Below are 22015 nucleotides of genomic sequence, written 5' to 3'. Positions count from 1 at the left end.
TTCCCTGCATGGCTGCCAGTCCCATTTATTCAAACAAGTGCACTATTATTTGATCATTCCTAATAAATTTTAGATGTTCTTGGATTTATAAATCATTACTAGTAGTCACACTTTGGAATATGGTCACTTGCCCATGACTACATATTAAGAAACTAGTGTTGAACTCAGCATTTACTAACCCCCTCCTTTTACAGAACACACATTTTGAAAATACCTATTTGGCCCCATGCATATTTCTTTCCTTCTCATGACTAACATTCTTTTTTCATGATTCAGGCTAACAATAAACCTGATAATTTTTCACTTAAAAAGATGCAGTTCTAAAACACAGTTATTAGTGCTTAAAAGGTAGAGAAATCACTAAGTCTCTTTGGTGAAAGTGTAGGAAAGCAGGTATAAGGGCATCATTTTTAAAAAAAGTATTCTCAAATAAATCATTCTTTGAGAGATTTTTAAAAAAACATGTCATGCAAGGCACACCCCTTTGATTCTATTCTGTTTTTATCATACCAATCTCCCCTGCAAAACTGAGGTGGTTCATAAATGTTTTCCTCCCAAGCTGTGGGAAATAAGTCTTGAGTAACTTTGGCTCTTTGATAAAATTAGGTTAGGAGACTGCTTATCATTGCAACAATGAACACAAAAGCAATTCAGTTCTGGGGCCTCTGAAAAACTCCTTAGCAGCCCAGGCAATGCTGTTGCTTCTTGTTCTCAGGCATTCCAGGGGAGTGGCAAAGGGGACAGCCAGCACAAGGAATTTTCAAAGTTCTTTTTCCCACCCTTTAGAGTTTATAAGTCTGATCATTCAGAAAAAGATTTGTTTTTCAAGAATCCAAAGTATCCCAAAGAACTATGTTTACCCATAATAGGTCTTGCTCTCTGTTTAATATAGCCAGAGAGACATTGCTTTTTAGACTGTGGTCACATCCCCACAGATTTGACCTCATTTAGTGGACACTATTAAAAGATTATACTATTATTGAGAATTTCCATTGCATCAAATACTAAATATTACTAACATTCCTCTATGGGGAGAGTGATGTAACAAGAGGGCGTAGACTGGGTTAACCTCAGGCAAATTACACAGAGGGTATGTGGAGATTATGCAACTAATCTGCTGACTAATAAAGCCCTACAGTATTGGGAGTACAGCTCTAGGGACAGAAACTTTCCCAGTAGCTCTGAAGTGTTTAGATTCATCTGAAGCCATAGATGGAAATTTTATTTGACTCTGTTGCCTTGGCACCAAGATGGTTATTTTGAAAGATGCCATGGAGGAGAAAGTGTATATAGAAGTGTGGCAGAATGATGGAATGACGGAATGGGAATGGGGTCATAGGCCAGCTAGCTTGCACTGTTTTGTTGTTTACTTTTACAAATGGGGAACACAGGGTTTTCTTTTTTCTTCCTTTTTTTCACTTTGGAAGCCAAATGATGCTTATGAGAAATTAAAACTACAGTGGGAGGGCTGCAAGTGATTTTAGAATCAAAACTTTAAGAAATAATTATACCAGAGAACTAATTTTTGGAATGTTGCTAGAAAAGGTACTCAAAAGAGCAACTAAGGAAGATTCTAGTCAGGAAGACTGGGAAGTCATATTAAGGTTGAATAATTTGGTAAACACAGACAAAATTATACTTATACTTTTTCTTGAATATGTCTTTAAAACAATTGATTATATTTTAATTGCTTAAAAAACAAATTATAAATCTAGTACATGGTCAATAAAAGAAAGTTAAACTCTGGCTGGTATGGTTCAGTGGGTTGAGTGCCGACCTATGAACCAAAGGGTTGCCAGTTTGATTCCCAGTCAGGGCATATGTCTGGGTTGCAGGCCAGGTGCCCAGTTGGAGGCATGCAAGAGGCAATTGATGTATCTCTTACACATCAAGTTTGTCTTTCTCTCTTTCCTTCTCTGTCTCTAAAAATAAATAAATAAAATCTTAACAAAAAAGAAAGTTAAGCAATGGAAATAAAAACAAAATAATAACGGAAAATCTCCTTCCTTCTTTCCCCTACAAGTACTACTATAATTGATTTTTTAGACCTTTTAAAACATATATTAGAAATGTGATTTTTGGAGTGGGGGCTAATAGTATATGTATTTTTGTGCAAATATTTGTACTCAATAATATAGACATCTTTCTACTCTTAGTTTTTTAAAGATTTTATTTATTTATTTTTAGAAAGAGGGAAAGGGAGGGGGAGAGAGAGAAACATCCATGTGTGAGAGAAACATCTCTTGGTTGCCTCTTGCAAACCCTCAACCAGGGACATGGCCTGCAACCCAGGCATGTACTCTGACCAGGAATTGAACCAATGATCTTTTGGTCAGCAGAACAACACCCAACCCACTCAGCCACACCAGGAGGGCATATTTATTATTCTTAAAAAAATATCTTATCCAGCATTTCTTTTATTAGAATAAGTCCAGCTAAAATTTAGTAGTGCTTTTGATTATACTAGTAAAATTCTGATACTTAAAGATAGCAATGTAAGAAATACTAAGAGTATTAGGTTGACTTTGTCATATGCTATTCAAGATGCACGCTATGTGTGTATATACACCCGTCCACTTGTGCTTGTTTCATTCTGGCTCACAACCCGGGCATGTGCCATGGCTGGGAATTGAACCAGCAAGCTTTCAGTTTGCATTCAATCCATGGAGCCACACCAGCCAGGGCACCTAGTGTTTTAAATAATAGATATTATTTGTGTTATTTTTTAATGGGTAATAGTTATTTTAAATAAAATAAAATGGAAGAGAAGGCAATTCGGCAATTCTGAAACTTCAGCAAATTTTATGTTTGATGTATTTAAAATATTTTTTTTTGCCCTGACCAGTGCGGCTCAGTTGGTTGGGCACTGTCCCACAAAGTGAAAGGTCACAGGTTTGATTCCGGGGCAGGACACGTGACTGGGTTGCTAGTTCAGTCCCTTGCTGCACAGGGCATGTATGAGAGGCAACAGATCAGTGTTTCTCTCTCACACCAATGTTTTGCTTCCTCTCTTTCTCCCTCCCTTCCCCTCTCTCTAAAACTAAATTAATAAAAATTTTAAAAATATTTAAAATAATTTTCTTGGTGTAATTTACTTATCAACATATTTTATAAGTTGCTTGTAGAGAATATCCTGCTAGATAGCGTTCCACTTAGTAGGATAAGATAAAATAGGAAAGAAACTGAGAGACATGCTACAGGTGATAAATGTAGATTTCATTACAAAATGGATGGTGTAACTACAATTCTGTAAAAGGTAGGTGTATGGGTAGAAAACAATGCAGGGGTGTTCACCTCTAGCCCATGGGCTGCATGTGGCCCAGGATGGCTATGAATACGGCCCAACACAAAATCGTAAATTTACTTAAAATCTTTTTTTTCTCACCAGTTTTTGGTAGTGTTTGTGTATTTAATGTGTGGTTCAAGACAACTCTTCTTCCAGTGTGGCCCAGAGATGACTTCCAGTATGGCTTTAGTATCTATATCTAATCCACATAGGTACTAAAATGCTAGCAGCTGTTCCCAAAAGATGGTAGAAATACAGGTGTTTCTTTCATCATAGTTTTCTGTATTTTCAACAGTGAACTTTTATCACTTTTAAAATTAGCTAAAAGGTAAATGTAAGTAATATAAAAATGTAATGCATCTGACGAAAAAGTTTATGTCCAAATGCTAGAACTAAACTCATTTGAATTAGTGTCCACTCCATCCCCAAACTCCATAGTAACAGAGTAGAAACACTAAGCCCTTGTTTGATTTTAATTAAAGAAATTAGATCTAAGTTCCTTCATTAAGAGAAGGTAATCTTTAGCATCACTGAAAGAGTTGATTAGAAAATGAGATAAAAATCAAGAGATAATATTTCTTTATTACATATAAAAATTAACAAAGCAATATATATATATATATATATTTTGCAAGTCCACAGGACCTCAGGAAAAAAATATGTTCTTTATGTGAAGTTAATTTTATGGCACTGCGGTTTATGTTTTATATATTCAAGTACAGGAGAAACTATATGTAGAGTGGCTATCCAGGGTACAGAAGATGAATAATAATGAAAAACTGTAATTTTGTGAACTATCTCATACATTGTGTCAAAAAATGAGTAAATACAGATGGCCATATACTGTTAATAAAGAAAAAGAAGGAAATGTTTCAATATTTAGGTTTAAATACTAAACACAAAAATGAAGCAAATTCTGTGTATACAAGAATTTTTGAAGTGAATACAGTGCATTGTAAATAAGTGAGCTTTTTAAAATTGAACATTCACTTCCTTTTTGCAAAGCATATTTCTATACTTATGATTTCTTTCTCTTATTTTAAAGTCTCTCTTTGTTTAGTTTTTTAAAAAGTTTCATCATGGCCAGTAACTGTGGGATCTAATCTGTAGCCCGAAGCTGAGACTTCATGCAAACGCATTCTCCTTTAAGGCTGCATCTTCACATAGTTTTTCCAAGTGTTCAGAGTCACATAGTACAACTTCCTTTTTCTGGCCATTTGTGTCCACATGTAGCGGCAGTGCTTCTGTTTCAGGAGGTTTTGTATACATCCGTTTCTTTTCTTGCTGTTGACAGCATCTCCAAACTTACACAAGTGGTAGGCAGTAAAGTGCTTTATACAAAGTACTATATATATGTGGGGAGGTCCCTCTTAACACACCACAACGGAAGTTCACACACATCACGCAAGAGAAGGCTCTTTTTAAGAAACACCTTTTCTGATAGAAGAGTTGAGGAGTCCTTAAAATCTTATTAATTACTTTTTTAAGTAGCACAAATGTAAGTAACATATCTGAAGTTGGGAGGAGTCCTTGTTATATGTATTGCGCTTAATGGATTACTGTTAAATGTCACACTGCTATTAAAATATTTTTAATACTTAGGAATTTCAGAATTGTTTCCATATAAAACAGGATTCAGCATAGATTTTTTTCACTCCTCTTTATGGAGCAATGTGTATTTAAGCATGGACCCAAAAGAAATAGGTTAGACAAGGCCCGTGCTTTGGAACATTTCTATACATTTTGGCACTTAAAAAAATTCCAGTTTCATTACTGAGGTCTTCTTTCCAATAAGTTTGTGTTTTATACGTAGAGAAGTGCCATTATGTGCCACACACCTTTACTGCTACTTGCACTCTCTTTTTAAAATATTCATGATTTTTCTTCTAAGAGTTGGTTTCCATCGCTGAACAAAACTTTTCATATTCACAATGAGTCTGCCTTTTCTTACATCCTCATGGCCTGCTACAAGGTACTCCAAACCTAAAAGAAAATAAAAGGAGCTATATAGTATCATGACTTTTTGAGGAGGGAGAGGTGACTTCAGTGTTTTTATGTATGCATAGTTAATGGTTTTATATATTCATGGTTGAAATAGGGAATAATAGACAATAACAGCTGACATTTAATAAGCATTTGCTAAGTGCTTTATACGTATGATCTCATTAATTTTAAAAATAACCTTATAAGTACGTATACTTTTTCTTCTTGTATTGCAAGTGAGGAAACAGGCAAGGTTAACCTTGGCAAGGTTAAGAATTTGTTCAGTGTCTCTCAGTAGTAGCAGCGCTTCAATGTAAGCTCAGGTGTATCTGATTATAGAACTATTACTCTATATTCTACCACCCTCTATGGCAAAGGAGTAAGGATTCCATAGGCTGTTAACATACCACCACAAATAAGTATTTCCTGGGGACTCATTATGTATGGTAGTATATATTAAGGAGAATTTTATAAAAGTTTAATAACCATTTGAGAAAACATATTGGACAATAGCTATGGATTACACAAAATAGCACATATTTCCTAAATAAAGTCAATGTGCTTTTGAAATATAGAATGTTTGTTATGCATTTTTTAAAAGGGTGAGAATCGACCAGACCTAGAGTTGATTTTGCTGACCCCTTTAATGAAAAATTCCTCTCAGGCTAACACACACACACACACACACACACACTGAAAAGACAGTTTCATTATCTCTATAATAAATATATCTCTATATTTAAAATTTATATTTAAAATTAAAAATATCTCTATATCTCTATTAATAAAAAGAAATATTATAATCTCCCTCAGTATGTATTTATAATAATATCAATATTGGTATTTTGAAACATTTTTATTAATATTATTGGATAGAACAAATAAGTAATTAGGTTTATAAAATAATAATTTCCAATATAAGATAAAAAAACATATACTTTAAAACTCAAATTTATTAAAAAATTTTAAAAATATTTTATTTCTTTATTTTTAGAGAGAGGAGGAGGGAGGGAGAAAGAGAAGAAGAGAAATATCAGTGTGTGGTTACCTCTCATGCGCCTCCCACTGGGGACTTGGCCTGCAACCCAGGCATTTGCCTGGGAATTGAACCAGTGACCCTTTGGTTTATAGGCTGGCACTCAATCCACTGAACCACACCAGCCAGGGCTTAAAACTCAAACTTAGAAAAATCACGAAATATTAAAATTCAATTGAAAATATCTATTTAAACTCATGGTTTTAAAATATAAATTTTTTTTGTCTATTCACTGAAATGAATAGAGAAAATGCCCTTCCATGAAATTATTGGCTCAGGAAGGGATTACCAATTGGTGATAAAATCATTTAAGTGGTTAATGAGAAACTTGATGTTTATATAGTGACTAAGTAACATGACACTCATTCTTTTCTAGTCTCAAAAGGGAAAACAAAACTGCCCAATGGAGAGATCAAACTGTTTGACTCTAACCCAAGCAGCAAGTTTTAGCAGCACTGATGGGGGTTCATCCAGGTACTATATGTCTTCTGATGTGATTTAACATGAAGTACCAAACATGAAGAAGTGTAATGAATTTTAGCCAAAATGTTTATCTTGCTTCCATCAAGCTTTTCTTTAGAGTACGGAAAATAGCCCTGGCAGGTGTGGCCAGCCAGTAGATTCAATCAGTAGATTGAATGCCAGCCTGTGAACCAATGCCAGCCGTGAACCAAAGGGTTGTCAGTTTGATTCCCAGCCTAGGTCACATGCCTGGGTTGTGGGACAGGTCCTCAGTAGGGGGCGTGTGACAGGCAACCACACATCGATGTTTCTTTCCCTCTCTTTCTCCTTCCCTTCCCCTCTGTCTAAAAATAAATTTAAAAAACTTTTAAAAAATGCATAGAAAGTATGGGAGGTAGAGCGACAAGCTAAATGACAGCACAAGGAACCAAACAAAATGTGGAAGAGTAGGACAAGACAGCCTGCCTGCTTTCTTCAACAATAATAATTTTTTAAACAAAAATAAAAAGAAGCTGTACTTGAATAAAAGGGACTTGAAGGACTTAAAAACTAGACATAGTGTGATCCTGGATTGAACACTGGCAAGAAGAAACCAGCTCAAAAGAACATTTGGGGATCACTTGGGAAATTGGAATACGTGTGGACTATGGTCTGAGTATTAGATTATATGAAAATAAATTGAAATTGAAATTAAAGATCATTAACTGAATAAAATAGATTGTAGAATAAAACATATATGATGACTTCATTTTGGTTAAAAATATGATATATATGTGCAAAAAGAAAGATCTGGAAGGATTTTCACTAAGATGTCAACTAACAGAGGTGTTCTCTGGGGGGCAGAAATGTGAAATTTTAAATTTTCCCCTAAATTTCTATGATATACATCTATTGCTCCTAAAAGAATGAAAGGTTGTTTTAAAAGATTATTAAAATAAATAAATCCTAAGTTTAAAGATAGCTATGATGGTGTTTTCAAAAAAAGAGAAATAAAAGGAGAATAATGACATAGAGAGGTTTAAACACTGGGGAGCACAAATGCAAGATGAATTATAAGGTATTAAATTCTTTAAAGGGTAACCATAGCTTCTGCATGGAAAGAATCTCTATATTTAATCAACAGACTAGTTAAAATGCAATAGAATGCTCTTGATATTATTTGTATTATCTCTAAAATAATAAAATTCTCATTAAAATTATAATAAATAATTTTTAGGAAAATTTAAAGTCTAGTATTTTAAATGAATTTACTTTGAAACTATAAGTAGAACAAATAATATAGGAATTTGCTATTAATTTAAAGTATAAATATAAATTAAACTAATAAAAATGGTACTTAATAAATCCATAAATTATGGAACAGCCTCATGCTGAAAATCAGCATGAAGAACAATATTATATTGTATTATTTGTTAGCATTTGCATTTTGTTTTCCTATCTCTATGTTTTTGACATCTACTTTGCTACATATTTGAGGAAACAAAGTTTATTTTGTACCCATAAAAAAGAATATATAACAATCTAGTACTAGTCTTGATATTATAAAATATAAGACTAATGAATGAATGTAGGAACAAATGAATTCTCAGGGATGCCCAATTAGATTGCTCCTTTACGAAAGTAGCAAAGGAAGCAAGTTGGAGTGTAAGGTTTCAGAATTTTCTTATCAGCTTTCTTTGGCTTTGGCTATTGAACTTGTAAAAATGGAAAAACAAAGTGAAATGAAAGAGTGTCTGGTTTTGCTTTGGCAGGTTCCAGTCTTTTCTTCAAAGTGAGTAAACATGTTTTCAAGAATTCTTTGAATAACTGTGCTTATGCTTTCAATTGTGATGAACTCAGTTGATTCTTTGTTTGGCAGAAACCTGATTAGGAAGTATAGTTCACTTCCTGGAGGGTGGATCAGATGGTCAAAGCTTTTGTTTTTAATGTCTGGCTGAAAAACTGGGCAGATTTTTTTTCTTTTGCCAAGATAGTAGAAAGGGCTTATAGGAAGAGCCCCTGTACACAGATATTTGGGAAGTGGAACACAGATGAATGACCATTCCTTTCCTGTATTCAAAATTCAAGATTCTGTTTACTTGATTTGTTTTTTGAAACTTTATTTATATATGTATTGGTCTCAAATGTCTTTTATTCTTAAATTTTAAATTAATTTAAATAAAATATTGAAGGAGTATAAAAGAGTGTGAGAGATTAGTTAACAGTAGAAATAAAGTCAAGAAATGTATATCATTCATTGTTTAGATGGTTTGGGTTGGGGGAGCTATTTTATTAATAGTTTTTTTCCTCTCTTTCTTAGTTATCTGTTTGTTTCTCTCAAATTTATTTGTCAAAGACCACAAGCAACTTGTTATTAATATAACCTTGGTTTCCTGGACTTATATTTGGTAGGAATTATATTTAGAAAAGAAATTATGAACTTGTTTCAACAATGACATTAAGACACAGATAAGTAACTACACAAACTAGGAAATACAGAGGATTAAAAAAATTGTTTGTTTTGCTACAATTTACTATTTGGGAACTATGTTACTATTATTGGGTACTAATGGTAAGTTCTGGGTGTACTATCATCAAAAGTCTAAATCCTATCCTCAAACTTAATGAGGGAGACAAGAAAAATAAAGCAGTTTATGACACAATAGAGGAGTATACTTATAAAGGTATGAATCCCTTGCTTACTTGCTTGTCTCTACCTCTGCCATAAGATTTTAAAGTACAAATTTCACTGCATGCCAAGTTTCTCTAAGATTTCACAAGGGTTTTTTTGGGGGGGTGTTGTTTGCTTGCTTGCTTATTTATCTCTGCTCTTTCTAGTTTGAAACCAGAATGATCATTTAATGAAAAATAAGATGATAACTTGGGAGTTGTTTTCTACACAGGAGAAACAGATGCTTCTCATGCAACAGTAAAAATGAATTCAATATTATTTTTACAGGTGGAATTTTGCATTTGAGCTTCCTTTGGGAGCAAGTTCTACCCAGGGCACCGTAATGGGACCTAGCTTTCAGATACAGTGTTAGTGGCAGATAAATTCATGAAAGTACTTTCTATGCTGCTGACACCTGGAACCAATCTGCAACTTCTCTTTTAGGGCAGAGAATATTATATTGATGGATTTTAAAGTATTATACTTTAATAGAGCACCTGGAGGAGAAATAGTTTTTTGATGTCAGTTCAAAGAATTCCATTTGGGCTTTCCAGAATTCAGATGTGAAAAGGAGAGATGTTCTTGCAGAGTTTATTTAGGTTGTGGTTCAGAGAATGTAAGACAAAGAGCAATTCAGCATAGAGAAGGTAGTTATTAAGCTAGAAAAATCTAATGCTCACCAGGATTGAGGATTGGACAGGTGCAGCCTCTGTTAGTCCATGATTCTGGATACAATGTTCGCATTCCTCGTAAAATTTTCAGTTTGGTAGATTTTAAGACTTTTTTTATCTTCACATTGACTTCAGCATGAGATCCTTTATCATGAGCTGATAAAATCTTTACTCTTAGCACTGTAACAACATAATTTCAAAAATCAAAATGCATAGAATTTCATATCTTTTTGAGGTTTGAACAACAACTTAAATATATACTTCAGAGTATAATGGAAAAGTGAATTAATGATGATGAGAATGTGAAAATTAGCCTTAAAAATTATTAGGCTCAGAATTTTTTACTGGCTTCATCTAAATCAACTATACTCTTCCTTCTAATATAGTTTCTACTGCTACTCATTCCCATATCACTATGCTAAAAGAATATTAGCCATTTGCCTACTGCAAGTATAATCTTAAAACACATTCAGCTATCAACTAAATAGAAGATATGTAGGAAGTAGAATTGCTGTCCTGGCTTTTATTTAGATTCTAACTATACTACACTCTTCTGGTTGATTGTGTACATTATGACAAAGAGCAAATGCTACTCCCAGGACATATTTTAAATATCTTAAAAAGATTAAATATGGTTATTATTATTCCCCTTGTATAAAATGCAAGCTGACTGGGGTTAGGGAGGCTATACTTCTAAATACATGATGACAGAGTTCCAGTATTCCATATGACTCATAATTCTGTTATGCTCTAACATCTATGAAATGGATGAGGGGGCGGGAATTAAGCAATGGGATAAATTGGGGTAGGGAAGAAGTTAGACCTAAGGAGCATTGGATGCAATATTCTGTATTATTAGTTTTTATTGGTTCATCTGTATCTTGATGAAAGATTGTGTGTAATAAGAGAACCCTATCCTGGCTGGTTCCATATTCATAAGACTGTCAAACAGCTGTCTTTTTAGAATCACCAAATTTTAGATTTCTAAGGGGTTATAAGAACTCATCTAGTTTTGCTTTATGTATAAGGAGGCAAGTTTTAAGAAATTAAGTGAACTGCTCAAGTTTGCATGGCTGGTTGGTTAGAGGTAGTGTTTGGATTAGAATTCTGATGAGATAGTTGCACGAAGGGTACATAGCATAGTACATCACACATAGCCAATGCTCAAGGGTTACTTTTGGCATTTTGGGGATATTTTTTTCACTAGATTGTAAGCTCAAAGACAGTAGGGACCTTGTCTGTTCATAATGATAGCTCAATAAGTATTTGCTAAAGGAAAAATCAAATAAATCAAGTTTTTTTCCATTAAGCCAGAGAATGGGGGGTCACTTTTTTCTCCCAAGTCTGTAGGTGTATTGTATTTAATAAGAGCAAGATATTTTATTACATCATTAAAGGCATTTAAATTCTTTTAAGCAGAAAATAATACAATTGTATTAAAAGATGCCGAAGTACAATAGTTCTTTGGAAAGTCAGTCAGAGAGCTACTGAACCTATGCAATAATGAAAACCAATTGATATTTCCACTGAACTGACTGACTTTGAACTAAATGGGTTCTTTTTCTTTTTTTGCTTTTAATAGTAAATACCATTATTAGGCACTATATATTTCAGAATTTTATTCTATTATTTAGTCAAGTTGGCAGGATAAAGGAGAGAAATATACATGTTAATTTTAGGTAAGATTTAAGAGGTTTTTAACATTCACATTTTTATCTCTTATGAGATTAAATACAAAGTTATCAAGAACCTAAACACTTGGTTTCAGAGATCATAACTTAAAATTTTCTCTTCATTGTAATCCATATTTCAGGTCCTATAAATATGGAACAATAAAAAGCCCAGACACTAGTCAATAATATGTTGGCAAGATAAGGTATCTTTAATACATTTAATACTAATACATTTAATAGTAAATATAACGTAATTTAGAATTTGAATATAGTAATAGTTTTTATTTAGGGCAGTGACACTTCTTTATCCATGTGCTGCATTTTTATGGTATTTGAAAGGTAGAGAAATACAGAGTATACAGAGGGGATAAAAATGCAGGCAAACAATTCATATCTTCTTACTCCTCAGATATGTAAGTTCTCTTCCTCCTCCCTACCATTTGCTGAGCATCTAGTAAGAGCAAGGCAATGTGCTTTAAAAAAAATCACATTTCATGGGGAAGGTGGCATTACCCCTGCTTTACAGACAAGGAAGCCTGGAGAAGTTAAGTCACCCACCCAATAAACCAGAAATGAAACCCATATAGGTGTGAAACCACCAATGTTTGAGCTCTTGAAATACTGCTTTAGATTGATTTCTGCTTAGTATTACCTGATAAACTGCCACAGGAATTGTTCAAGTGTCTAGAGACTTCCCTTTTAAATAACTAAGACAGGAAGCATCATAAGAAAGGATTATGTGTCATTTTTTTCCTTTTTGTTCTTTGTTTCTTTTCCTTGTAGCAGGGTAACCTTGACTTTGCTCTACAAGTCTTATGACCTCACCAGGGCATTCAACCCCATCTCTATTAGGAAAATCAAGTCCAAGACCAGAATACTATGTTTAACATTATTATATAAGACTAATGCTTTAAGATATTGAGACTGTCATACACCAGGCCTCACATTTCCTAGAAAACTCTGTACTTAGTTTGAATAAATTTTCAGAAGCATTTAAGGATTTCAAACTCACCATATGTATATTTCATCCCACAGAATGCCTTGGAGTTTCCTAACACTTGTTCCTTACATTCACATTTACCTACAGAAATTAAATGAGGAATGGTGTTATTTAGAAACAAAGAAAAAAAGAAATCAGCAAGTAAATCTAAGTAACATAACTCTTTAAAGCTTGAGTTATAAAACATAATTTATAAAACATAATCCATAAATACTAAGAAAACATGAAAAGTCATTCAAAAGAAATAGTCACTTCCTGAACTGAATTAGTTATTATCTAGTCAAGTACTAGTCTAAGAGAAATATAGAAATGTAGAAATATTGATATAATTTAATGCTTATAATTGATGTTGTGATAAATATAGTCCATGTTAATGGAACAACTATAAAAATAGTTAACCTATAAAAACAATGATATTTTTAGGATTATTGTTCAAAATAAAATAAAGTAATTGGACAGTCCTTTGAAGGTAATGCCATTTAATTTAAAAAATGTTATTGAGCCCTATGGTAGGCAGGATGTGATGTTATGCACTTCAGAGCATGTAAGTACCAGCAAGACTCAATTCTTGCCTTAAGGCTTACAACTCAGTAAGGTGAATAAAGAAAGTATATACTGTATTTTTCAGACTATAAGATGCACCACCCCCAAGTTTGGGAAGAATAGTGGTTGTTAATGCTGCTGTTGAGTTCTGTTTACATTTACATTGGTGAAATATTATGTTATTTATGTTATTAAATATTTTACCACATTTTTTTGCTTCAAAAATATTTTCCTCTAAAACCTAGGTGTGTCTTATGGTCCAAAAAATATGGTAAGTCATGATACGTTTTCTAAGACAGGTACAATGTGCCTGGGCGGGAAGTCACATGTTTGAGAAGATAGAATAAGCTTCATACCTGAACACCCGAACAAGAATTTGAAATGGATTTTGAAGAACAAGTAGTATGTGTTCTATCAATAGTTGAAATGATATACTACAATTGTGTGTCAGAGATTTGCCAGGCCTTGCAGAACACTTTCAAAATGCCTTTGTACTTACTCTCTATACAGCATTTTCATGCTTATTTATTTCCTCTCTAGACTATAATCCTTGAAGACAAAAGTTATGCCTTATTCATCTCTGTATTCCTAGAATCCAGAATGGATAGAATTTTCTTTCTTACTAATTTAACAAATAAATATAATTTCACCCCTTCCCTCACCAGTCCCCTCTTTCCTCATGCATTGCATTTCATGGACATCGAGTGGAAATAACAGCAGGCAACTTTTACTGAGGAGGGCTTATGTACCAGGCAGGCACTACTGTGTTTTACATTTATTTACTGATATAAGATTCTAATATATAATAATTTGACATGAATATAGAGATAAAAGGGTGAGAAAAAAAGGAAGAGAGAAAGGGCAGAGTGTGCTCATGGAAGAGTGAGTGGTTCTGTTTCTCCCAGGTTCAGACTGAGTAGAGAATAGGGGAAGGTGTCATGGAGGACCTTGATTGATGTGTAATTCAGGCCCAAATTTAATTTGTTAGAGAAATGGGAATTTTCAAAGCAGCAGTTTAAAGAAGTTATTTAAATAAAAAAATATATAGTGGGGGAAGGGGTGGGTGGAGGTGGAAGAGGTTATGGGAGGATAAATGGTAATGGGAAAAATACAATAAAACTATATATATAATTATATATATTATATACTATCTATATACATTATATATAAACTATATATATGAAAATCAATCTGGTGTTATATCAAAAGTATTGGAATGAAGAGAAATGAAGGCAGGGAACAATCAGAAGCTAGTGAAATTAGTAACAACAACAGTAACTAAACTGAGTGCCAACTATATAAGGAATTTATTATCCATATGATCTTGTTTAATTTTATAATAACCTTAATTAGATAGGTATTATTAAAAATGAAACAATGAAGGCTCAGAGTAATTAATTAGTTCATTCAAGGTAGCACAGCTAACACATAAAAAAGGCAGATTTTAAGTCTGGGTTGGAGAAAGCCCCTGATCTTTCCACTCTACTGTCTTTGTAAGTCATATGGAATGTGGGTCTGACAGGTGGATCTAGACAGGAAGAAATATCAAGGGATGCTGCAGAGATAGGGTCTACCAATCTCGCCAATGGTGAGCGAAGGAGGAGCATAACAAATCTGAAATTTTCAGCCAAGCCAACAAGAGAAGAGTGTATTGCTACTGACAGGAATAGGGAAGTTGAGAGGAGGAGAGCATTTTAGAAGTGTATAATTAATTAAGATTTTTTTGGTGGCAATAAATTGTCTAACTTAATTATTGAAAGCATGGGGCGTAGCTCAGACAGGAGAAAAAGCTGAAGGGCTGGAGCTCAGAAAGGACAAGAATCAGGAGAGTGCAGAGATCTAGGAACTATTGGGTAGTCTTTTTTACAGCTTCACCACTGGAATCATGAACTTGAATCATTTTCAGGTTTTGTAACCTCTAGTAAAATATTTAAATTCCAGGGACAGAACATCTGCTTGGCTTCTTCAAGAGTCTATTAAATGGGGGAAGAGTGCTTCTCCAAAGAAAAATGGGGTTGAGCTACCACAGAAATAGTGGGGAAAAAGGGGAAACTAATCTAGTCAGGCAAAACACAACAGAGATCTATGATGAAGGGAATGTAATGAACTAGAGATGCTGAGAGAATATTCAGGTGGAAATGACAGTAGAATTCTGGTGAGACACATGATTGATGTGAAAAACAGTGACTTATTGGCTCTACCTAAAGCTTCTCTAGGAATCAGGGAATGAAATTTGCAAGGAGAAAATCACAGTAGAATTAAATAGTAAGAGAAATCAAAGGTGCTTATAGTGAGCTATTGTGATTTGTTAAATAATTCTGCTTTTAATCTAAACACAGCAGAAAGGATTACTCATTCAGAAATTATAGTAACTTAAGTGAACAGCCTACAGCCTTTGATTTTTCCATTAAAGCAGGACAGCGTGGTAACTATCATGCTATAAAAACTAATGGAATTCCAAATGGCATATATTATTCCTTAATATAATGTTCTTCTCTTTAGTCCTCCAGCCTATGAGAACATATGTAAGTCTGTTATTCAAAGACCTTTCTTTGGCTGCTTTCTGGTACCGCCTTTTAATATGTTAAGATATCGGGCAATAAAGGTTGTCTTTGAATGAATCTCTGTTGATCAGGCTTCAGCCTAGATCTGTTTTCTTAATAAAAAATCTAGAAGGACAGGAAAACCTGTTTAGCTATACCAAGGTATTAGAATGTTAGGAGAGAGAGACAGAGAGAGGGAGATAGGAGAAAAAGGGAGGGGAGAGAAGGAAAGGGCATTGTTTACAGTTTTTTGGTACTAAATCCAGTTTTGTTGTACAGAAAGTGAAATTTTACATCTGATGTTCTCTACCTCACAAGAAGTCACAGAAATTAAGAGTGTCTTATGGGTGTAGGATATTGCATTCTTAGTTATGAAAATTTATGGTAGGTAAATATGTAAAGGCACATACATTTGAGAATAAATCACAGTGCTTAGGAAACTAATTATCACTTTTCTATTGAAAAAAGGTAGCCAGGAGTACTATTCTATACCCAATGTAAATATTGCTGTTTAGCAGGCAACTGAACAATGTCTTCTACAAGCTGGAGCTTTTCCAGATGAATTTCAGAGGCTCTCTGGGGACGTCATAGACCTAACAGCTGTTGTGAACGTGAGAGTCTGGAGTCATTCTGATGCCAGTGCTTTATGTGCTTAATTAATGTGCTGCCAGCTCCCTAGTAACATGATGACTTGCTTAATGAGTGTCTTAAAACAATTTTTATAGATTGGCATAGCAGACGAAGTTGGAGAATTATGAACATCATTATCTTAGAAAAATGGAAGGAAACTTTCAAAAGTGGTTATTAAAATCAGAATTCAGATTATGTCGAATTAAGACAAAAAATAATGGGAAATATTTTTTCTTTATCAAATGTGAAAAGATAAATATGACAAGTTTACATTACCTTATCCTTCCCACCTTCTTCCCTGTTGTGAATTAAAATGAAACCATTAGGAAAATGATCCTGATTGTTAAGTGAAAAAACCATGATACGGTATTATAAATACCAGTGTTTCTCAAATTTGGGTTCTTTATTCTTAAAGGGTCCATAAATTCTTTAAAAGAATGAATTAAAATTGCAGTTTCTAACTCTGCTTCAGCCATACTGGTCTCCTTGCTGTTTCAGGAATAGGTCAGGCCTAATCCCACATCAGGGTTTTTGCACTTGCTGGGCCTTCTTCATAAACTTTTCCCTCTGTTATCTGTATTGTTCACCCCCTTACCTCCTTCAGACTTTTTCCCCTCTAATTCCACCTTTCACAGAATTTTCCCTGATCACCCTATCTAAAAGTATGGCCTTCCCAAGCATTTCCTTTTTCCCATCCCTTTTTAATTTCTCTATTACACTACATATTATTACATAAAATATTTTACTTATTTATTAGCTGTCTTCTTCTGCAAGAATACAGGCTCCTCAGAGGCTGGGATTTTTGTCTGTTTTGCTCAATTACTATATTTACAATATTGGCACATAATATTGATACTCAAATATTTGTTGGATGAAGGAATGCATTTATAAATAACTTCTACATATTAGTAAGAAAATCGCAAATAGAAAATTCACAGAAAAAGAAACCTGAATGACCAAGAAACCATGAAAAGTTACCAAACCTATTACTAATCAAGAAAATGCAATTTAAAATGGTGAGAATCCCATTTTATACCCATCAAATTGGCAAAAGTCGAGAAGTTCAATAACATTAACTTAAAAATCCAATAACTGTTGAGTTAAACTGTGACTGAATTAATGAGTGAGATTAGTGCTTAGCCCCTGGTGTGTGCCATATGAAAATTTGTTAAATAAATACAGAATGTTACTGATGATGTGTGATGTCATATTTTTCTGGTGGAATGCAAATTTATACAACCACTTCAGAGAGCTATTTGGCAATTTGTAGTAAGCTTGGCAATAAGCACACCCATGACCCAAAGTGTTGTGCCCTCCAACAAGGGTCGGCAAACATTTTCTATAAAGGGACAGACGATAAATATTTTAGGCTTTGTGGGTCAAGAGGCAAAATCAAAGATATTATATAGGGACTTAAATAATCATTTAAAGTGTAACCATTTAAACTTTAGAGCAGGTAGAGCTCATGGGCTATAGAAAAATAGATGGCAGGACAGATTTGGCCTGAGGACTATAGTTTGCCAGCCCCTGCTCAAAGAAACTTCTTCTAAATGCAAAGTCACAGATGAGAACATTCATGCTAGCATTATGTGTAATAGTAAAAAACTAGCAATTGGAAATATCCTAAATGGCAAACAAATGGGAAAATAAAAAGTGGTATGTGGATATAATAGAATAGATAAATTAAAAAATATATATCAATACATATTCAGGTAAAAAAGTTTTGAAAATATAGGTAATTTATGTCTGTGATAAATATATACATACATATATATCTATTTACTTTATTTATATATGTTATATATTTATTGATATAATAAAAATATATTTTAATATATATTTACTATGTATATATATAGTAAAATCATGAAAGTGAATGATAAACATCAAAGTTCAAGCTAGTGGTTATTCTGTGGAGTAAGAGAGGCTAGTGAGGTTGTAGATTGGTCTACCAGGGGCTTCAAAAGTATCTGTAACCCTTTAAAATTTAAATGAAAATATGAAACAATTAAGGCAAAGTATAAGATTTGGTAATACTAGAAGGTATGTTTATGGGTTTTTATATAACATTTTGGCATTTGTAATATTTAATAATAAAATATTTTAAAACTTATCTAAGTTTAATTTGGTAAGCAAGCATTTTACAACCACTGACACAAGATTTCATACTTTCATGTTTTAAGGAGCAGGTTGGTGCTAAATAGAACCACTCAATTTTCTATGAGAAAGCAATAGAGGCAAGATGAACACAGAAATCATGTATTCCTACCAAGAGCACAGCATGCTCTTCAAAGGAAGGAACAGATAAACATCACAGGAAAACTGAGCCAGAGGAAATAACAGTATAGACTTAGTAAATTCTAAGAACCATATTTATGTGTTTTGGCTTCATTAATAATCATTTTTCATATTCAATTAATGTTAATTTGAATTTTATTAGTTTTATTATTTGGCTTATATTTAGTTTGTAAAATTGTTTTTGTTTCTTAGTTGTGAAAAAGCTTTAAAAATGAGTTCACATCTAGAGTTTGTTTGTACATATTAAGTTACCCTAGGTAAGAATATTTTTCTTTTAAATGGATCTGTACTTTTCTTAACCTGATATATTCAGTTAGCATTCACCTGTGCAAAACAGTATGTTTTATAATTAAAAAAAAGATTTTATTTACTTAATTTTTAGAGGGAGGGAGGCAAGGAGAAAGAGAGGGAGAGAAACATTGATCGGTTGTCTCTCACATGAGCCCCAACAGGGGACCAGGCCCACAACCCAGGCGTGTGCTCTGCTGGGAATCAAACCAGAGACCTTTCACTTTGCAGCAGGACACTCAACCAAATGAACCGTACACATCAGGGTGTAAAGCAGTGTGTCTTAGAGAGAAGGAAACACAGCAGAGTATTAACACTATGGTAAAGAGATTTAGGTGACAATTTTTTTTACTACAATGCTTTACATTTTCCAAATTTTCTATACTAATTACTTATGTTACTATAATTATTAAAAATAAATAAAAGCTTGTTAAAATACCTCTTAGTTATATTTAATAGTTTTATACTTACGTGATCACTACTTTATTAAATGCCAAAACTAAAGAGTTCCCCTATAGGATCCAAAAGCTGCTTTCTGGTTTGCGATGAATCACTATTAATCAAGACCAGACTCATAGATAGAGAACAGGCTCACAGCCCAGGGGGTGGGGGTTGGGGGCAGAGGTGAAGAGGGTGGTGGAATTGAGCAAAAAAGAAAAAAAGAAAGAAAAAACTCCTGGACATGGACAACAGTGTGGTGATTGCTGTGGGGGGAGAGGTAAAGGAGGACATGGGGGCAGTAAATGGTGGAAGGGTGATGAAACACAATACAGTGTACAAATGACGTGTTGTAGAACTGTGCACCTGAAACCTGTATACTTTTGTTAACCAGTGTCACCCCAATAAATTCAATAAAAAGAAAAAAAAGACCCAACTCAAAAATATGTTATAGTCTCACCTGAATGTCGAAGTGCAGAAAATCCTTGCTCATCTTCCCACTCCCAGGTTGGTTCACTATTATTTTGTATGGAATGGAAGTCAGGAATTTCATGATACCAGTCTATGTCTGTGCTGCTAAAAAAAAAAAGAAAATGATGAATACATTTTTTCAGAACTCTAATGAAATGAGTAAATTTATACACATTCAAGCCTTTTCAGCTACCTTCCCATCCTTTCACTTTTCAGAAATAAACATGATTATAAGGCCAGTTGTTATGAAGAATAATTTATTTTACAAAATGAACTAGACCATCTCTAGAATCTTGGAAGAATAAATGCCTTGATTCTCAATTCGACAACAATTTCTTTAAAAAATTATTTATTTATCTTTAGAAGGGAAGGGAAGGAGAGAAGGAGAGAAATATCAATGTATGGTTGCTTCTGGTGGATCCCCTGCTGGGAACTGGCCCCTGCTGGGAATTGGCCTGCAACCCAGGTATGTGCCCTGACGGGGAATCGAACCACTATCTTTTGGTTCTCAGGCCCGTGTTCAATCCATTGAGCTATACCAGCCAGGACAACAATTTCTGAAACAGATGTGCAAACACATCTTCACCCCACTGATGGCATGCAAGATTTTCTACATCACTACTGGACCTTCAAAAGAATCTGAAAGACACACAGATGAGAACAAGAACCATGCACATTTACCCACTGATGCAGTCTCCTGTGAGAGGGTCGCAGCTCCCTGCACAGTCGCAGGGCCTGCAGCCATAGTTTCCGAAGCCCCAGTATCCCACCATACACCTGTCGCAGCGTGGCCCTGCCACCCCAGGCTTGCATGGGCAGTCCCCATTGCTGGGGTCACAGAAGGTCATTGAGCTGAAAGGAAGGACAGCTGATCCAACTGGATGGCAGGAACACACTACAACAGAGAGGACACACAAGGGCTAATGAGTGACTAGATTGTGGAGATTGGGCCTGGCAATCTCAAAAATCCCTTTCACCACACAGCATAACTCTGAGGCTCCTCTGTTAGCCAACTGGTATAAGCTCAGAGAATAAAATCTAATTAAATTACAAACAAGATGATAAAATCAGAAAAGCATGTCTGCTGCAAAACAAACCACAAAACTTATTATAAAATTGAAGGCATTAAATATGAATAGATTTTGGTTGAGTGACAGGATCAAAGATTTAAAATAAAAGAGCAATTCATGCTACAGAAAAAAAATCACGAAGATGGTGTTCTGGAAGCCAAACAAAGTTTCCAAGAGGTAGGCAACATCAACTGTGTCAAATACTGATATGTCCAAAAAGATGAGGGATGGAAATGAATTATTGCATTTGACAACACGAAGGCAATTAGTGTCCTTGAAAGAAACAATTTCAGGGAAATAGTGAGTGGCAAACTTAATTGAAGAGGAATAAGGAGAGAATGGGAGTAGAGAAGGGTGAGCCTAAGGACAGACACCTCTTTTGGGAAGTTTTTCTGTAAGGGCACAGAAAGAGGTAGCAGCTAAAACTAAATAGAGATATGAACTCAAGTGAAGGTCTGAGTTTTGTTTGTTTTAAGATGGGAGAAATTATGGCATGTTCAGTGTTGATGGAAATGATTCGGTAAAAAGGGAAAAATTGGTGACTAAAAGAGAGATGGAAGAATTGTAAGAATACTTGCTCATACTTGAGAAAGGGAGAAAAGATGATATCTGGTGTAGAAGAGATTGTATTGGCCTTGCTTGTGTGGGAGGATGATCAGTTCATAGTGACAGGATGGAAGGTGGATGGATGCAGGTAAGTAGATAAATGCAGTGGTGGCAGTTGGTGGAATTCTCCTCTGATTATTTGCATCTTCTGGATGAAATAGGAAGCAAGGTCATCAGGTGACAGAGAAGATGGGAGTGGAAGAGTGAATGAGAGACTTAGGAAGTGAAGTATAATTGTCAGGTAGCATAAGGGCCACATGTGAGGTTAAAGTCATTTATTTGTAGTGACTTTGGTTGGTTGTTTCTCCAGTCCTGAAGAAACTGACAGGATTCAGGTTTAATACAGGAAGAAAGATGGATTTAATTT

General features: G+C 34.3%; 1 protein-coding gene across 2 annotated transcripts in view; it reads right to left on the bottom strand.

The window, feature by feature from the left end:
• Positions 1 to 3904: 3904 nt before the first annotated feature.
• Positions 3905 to 22015, bottom strand: part of NTN4 (netrin 4) — a 94495-nt gene continuing 76384 nt past the window's right edge. Inside the window, exons 6-10 of one of the 2 annotated variants that reach the window (XM_037160573.2) lie at positions 20654 to 20867; positions 19962 to 20074; positions 12774 to 12842; positions 10098 to 10268; positions 3905 to 5269 (exon numbers count right to left, since the gene is read on the bottom strand). In XM_037160573.2, coding sequence (XP_037016468.2) covers positions 5133 to 5269; positions 10098 to 10268; positions 12774 to 12842; positions 19962 to 20074; positions 20654 to 20867 — 704 coding nt within the window. In that variant the 3' untranslated portion in view covers positions 3905 to 5132. Of the gene's footprint in view, positions 5270 to 10097; positions 10269 to 12773; positions 12843 to 19961; positions 20078 to 20653; positions 20868 to 22015 lie in introns of both variants that reach the window. The other variant, XM_037160572.2, reaches the window with a different exon arrangement.

This window comes from Artibeus jamaicensis, unplaced genomic scaffold (genome assembly GCF_021234435.1).
Source record: "Artibeus jamaicensis isolate MK-2021 breed Jamaican fruit bat unplaced genomic scaffold, CSHL_Jam_final contig_233, whole genome shotgun sequence".
Classification (NCBI taxonomy): Eukaryota; Metazoa; Chordata; class Mammalia; order Chiroptera; family Phyllostomidae; genus Artibeus; species Artibeus jamaicensis.
This window is presented reverse-complemented; position numbering and strand designations above follow the sequence as displayed.